Source organism: Aotus nancymaae, unplaced genomic scaffold (genome assembly GCF_030222135.1).
Source record: "Aotus nancymaae isolate 86718 unplaced genomic scaffold, 86718_ANA_hifiasm-v0.15.2.pri h1tg000012l, whole genome shotgun sequence".
NCBI classification, from domain to species: Eukaryota; Metazoa; Chordata; class Mammalia; order Primates; family Aotidae; genus Aotus; species Aotus nancymaae.
Genome location: NW_026988423.1, coordinates 9,869,811 through 9,874,336, shown reverse-complemented (window position 1 = coordinate 9,874,336; position 4,526 = coordinate 9,869,811). Strand labels below are relative to the sequence as shown.

General features: G+C 37.3%; 1 protein-coding gene across 7 annotated transcripts in view; it reads left to right on the top strand.

The window, feature by feature from the left end:
* The first annotated feature begins 99 nt into the window (after nucleotides 1–99).
* LOC105719320 (caspase-12-like) overlaps nucleotides 100–4,526 on the top strand; it is a 73,595-nt gene continuing 69,168 nt past the window's right edge. For all 7 annotated transcript variants that reach the window (XR_010342396.1, XR_010342397.1, XM_064375374.1 and 4 more), the window contains exons 1-2: nucleotides 100–3,178; nucleotides 4,128–4,379. Coding sequence is in view for 5 of the 7 variants with exons in the window: in XM_064375374.1 (XP_064231444.1) it covers nucleotides 3,172–3,178; nucleotides 4,128–4,379 (259 nt within the window). In the remaining 2 variants the exon portion in view is untranslated. The remainder of the gene's footprint in view (nucleotides 3,179–4,127; nucleotides 4,380–4,526) is intronic.

Genomic DNA, 4,526 nt, shown 5'->3' with positions numbered 1-4,526 from the left:
TCTTTTTCTAATAGAGAATATAATTTCAATGAAAATGGTGGGTGAATGGAAATGAAGTGGAGGAAGCTAACTGGATTTTTGAGCTATATGGCTCATGTAATATCTGTACTTAGCTGATGAAGAAAACTGACTGTGACTTACCCCCAACAATAGGATGAAAGAGGGTGGTGCCTAAAACTATAGTGAGACACTGCCTCATACCTATTTGAATGACTCCCAAAAACAAGCAAACAAAAAACCCAGAAAATAACAAGTGTTTTCAGGGATGTAGAATAATTGGAACCCAGTGATCTGTTGGTGAGAATTTCAAATGGTACAGGCACCTTGGAAAACAGTATGGTAGTGCCTCATACAATTAGAAGTAGAGTTACCATATGCTCCAGAAATTCCACCTATAGGTACATCCTAAAGTAATTGAAAGCAGAGTCTCAAAGATATATTTATATACCTACATTCATAGCAGCATTGTTCATAATATCTAAAATGTGGGACTATCCTATAACTGATAAATAGATAAGCAAAATGTGGTATATACACATAATGGAATTATATTCAGCCTTAAAAAGGAAGAAAGTTCTGGCATTTGTTACAATATGGATGAACCTTGACAACATTATGCCACGTCAAAGTAGGCAGCAACAGAAAAACACATACTGTATGATTTCACTTAAATGAAGTACCTAATTGAGTTACCTAGGGTATCAAATTCATAGAGACAGAAAGTAGAATGGTGATGGTCAGGGGCAGTGGGGAGGAGGAAATGGGGAGTTATCATTTAATCATATAGAATTTCAGCTTTATAAGATAAAGAGGAATTCTGGACGTAGATGGGGGTGACTGTTATAACATTATGAATATAGTTAATATCACTGAACACTACATTTAAAAATGTTAAGATGGTCAATTTTGTGGTATATATTTTTACCGCAATAGGGAATTGGGAAAAAATGGTGTAATTGGAGGTGAGAAAAGATGAAATAATTTGCATGAGGGAAACTCTGATCAACTTACACAGAGGAGAATTAAGGTACTATGCAAAACTGATGAAAGAAGAAATGAGAGTTAAGTATATTATTTTTTATTTCAAAATGAATCAAGGAAATAATAGGAAATCACACTATCATCAAATATTAGGTAGAATAGGAGAGAGAGAGATTTGGCAGTGTGAATGAGCTGTAATTCATTTTTCATGTGAGACAGCTAATAGCATTGTTTGTAATCTATACATCATGAAATAGATAAAACAGGCTTTATTGGGAGTTGCAAAGATTGCCACCAAAAAAAATCAAATAACTTAGGGAAATTACACATAGTTTATTGGAGAAAAGTAAAAAATCATAAAAATCTGATTTTTATTGTTGCCTTTTCTGTACTACTGGATAAGCTGCCTTGTGAATGTTATTACTTTGACAAAACTTTTTTTTGGGGGGAGGTGGAGTCTCACTCTGTCACCCAGGCTGGAGTGTAGTGGCCCGATCTCGGCTCACTGCAACCTCCGTCTCCTGGGTTCAAGCAATTCTCCTGCCTCAGCCTCCCGAGGAGCTGGGACTACAGGCACATGCCACCATACCTGGCTAACTTTTTATTTTTAGTAGAGTCTGGGTTTCACCATGTTGGCCAGGCTAGTCTCAAAATCCTGACTTCATGTGATCCGCCTGCCTCACCCTCTCAAAGTGCTAGGATTACAGGTGTGAGCCACTGCACCCGCTCAAAACATTTTAAAAATACAATCTATCAACACATTAAATACTACACAGCCATCAAAAATCAGATAATGTTTCATGTGTTGATTTTTTAAAAATGTTTGTCAGACATTGTGAAGTTAAATAAAGCAAATTATCAATAATATAACCGTAAGATAAGATCACTATAGGAAAAAAAATTCTGTGGGTAATTACAGGTCTGTTCGTTATCTATTGTTCAGTATCAAAACACCCAAAAACTCAGTGGCTTCACATAAGAAGCATTTATATTGTTCATGAAGTGGCCAGTTGGCTGAATGTTTCTTTTCATCACTGCTGGGATTGTGTCTGACATCATCTGTGTGTAGGGTAGGCTTCTCTGCTGACAAGGCTGGGATATCTCATATGTTGGGAAAACACTTGGCTGGAGGCTGGTCTAGTATGGCCTTGGCTGGGATAACTGGGCTCTTCTCCACATGATGACTTTAATCAGCTAGCAATCCAGCCCAGGCTGATCCTCACTTAGCTTCAGGAGTTCAAGAGGGAGAAGAGCACAAGGATTTGTAAACGGATTTGTAAAACTCAGGCTAGAAACTGCATCAGATCCCTCTACTGCATCATGTTGGCCAAACTAAGTCATAAGGACAGTTCAGAACTAACATAAAGGCCAAAAATGCTAGGAGGCCAATGATTAGAGCCATGGATAATATCATTTTTGTATTAAACATTTTATAAAATTATAGAAAAAATTACACAAAGATGCAAACTAAACATATAATTGTAGTTACCTGGTCATGTGAAATTAAAGAACTTAATGATCTTTTCCCATTTTATAAATTTTTCTATTGTTCGATTTTAATTGCACATATACATCTGTCTCAAAAATAAATGAAAGAGTATTTTGTTCATTTAATGAACAAAAATACTTTCATCTCATGGATAAACAACATCCCAATTTAAAAAGGAGTGGATCAGGAAAGACAGAAGAAAAGAGATCATTTGTATGGGTTTATCAAATAGTGAAGGGAGTATCACAACTTAGCAATCCTCAGTCAGCCTCTTTCCCTTATCTTCCAAATTCACACTTCCGAGGTTGAGTAAGTATCAGTGAAGTAAAGATTCCTGACCACTTAGAGGCTGGTGGCGGCAGAGAGACAAACAGAGGTTTAATGTGATTTATTAACAGTGTTAAAAATAGACAGAAAAACAGAGCAGAGACGTGTTCTCGTGAGAGTGTGCATGCTTTCATTCTGATCACTTTGTTACATGAAAAAGAAAAAACACCCTCTGTTTCCTATTTTCCAAAGGAAAGCAGTTGTACATTAGTTCAGGAGTCTCATTGTATCTTGGCAAAGAAAAGGAGAATTTGAGGACCTGGAGTTTTCCATTTAGGGTAGTATCAACAAGCTGGTCCACTGAGAGGAAAACAAGCCTGTTGAAATTGCTTTCGTTTTCGTAGCTTTTTCCTGTCCAGGAAGTAGGAGCAGCCATGGCTGGTGAGTGGCATCAGTTTTTCTGTTCTTTATGGCTATACTTTGAGAAAGTTAGAGTTTAAGGGAAAGAAGAAGGCAGAGTGGAGGGGGATCTCCCCAGACCTAATTATTTTACTCTGGATATGGAAGGAAATATGGGCGCTTGGGGCACAGCACTGAAAATGCCAACCAAGTGTCTTAGTTAATATGTTACAACTTCTCAAATGAAAGAAACATGTAAAAACATCTAGATCTCTGTTCTTAAACTTTTCCTTTGATTTTAGACTCTTCTTTTAACTCATACTGACCCAAAATTCTCACTCATTTCATAAGTGTTCTGTTATGGGGAGGGTGGAAAGCCAGGCGGTTGAACAGGGTAACTTGCATTTCCTCCATATTTCTGCTTTCTGTGTGACCTTTCCCTTACAGCAGCAAATGGATCAGCTACAATATGTGCTCTAAGTCTCGGCACATGGAGCTTCCCTGCCAGCCTTGATAAAGAAAACAAAAAAGGTGTTATTTTACAGATGAATGTATTTATGTTTTACTGCTGCACATATTGAATGCAATGTTCTTTCAAACTAGTTATTAATAAAAGTGAAAGAAAATAAGATCATAGGAGATGCAAAGACTAAACTGAGTCAGCTGTCACTAAGTTCCTTAGTGAATTCGCTACGCTTCTCTGATTCTATTTCACCATCTATGAAAATGGAGAGAGTTGAACCAAGATAGGAGCTTTTCTACCTGTGGTCCTTGCAACAGAGGCCTTAGCATGACCTGAGAAATTGTTAGAAATGAAAATTCATGGACCCATTCTCACCTATTAAATAAAATTTTTTTGGAGTAGGGTGCAGGAAGCTCTGCTTACTAAGCTTTCTGGGTGATTCTTATGCACATTAAAATTTGGGAACCACTACCCTAGAATGGGGTATCTAAAGTTCTGTCCATGTGTAAGATTCTATCATTCTCACAGGTAAGAAACCATCCATAGAGAATTTGCTCAACATGACGAAGATGCTGACTGGGAAATTTCTAAGTGGCATTTCTGATGAATTGATGGAAAATAGCCCATTAGATGCAGAAGAGTCATGGATTCTAGTAGTAGGTGTGAACTTCATTCTGAAAAATGCTGGAAACCTTCTTGATAATAACACTGAGACAGCTAAAGTGACAGATAAAATATTTAGGGACCACCTATTAAACCCCCAAAACCAATTGAGTTTAGGTGAGTATTGTGGGGCTAAGAGCTAGTAACTCATTCTTTCTGTACTATTCTTCTTACTTTTTTGTCTTCTTTATTTTTCCCTTCTCCAAAAGGAGAATCAACTATCCCCATCTTAGGACCTTCTTCACCTATCCTTTCCTTCCTTCC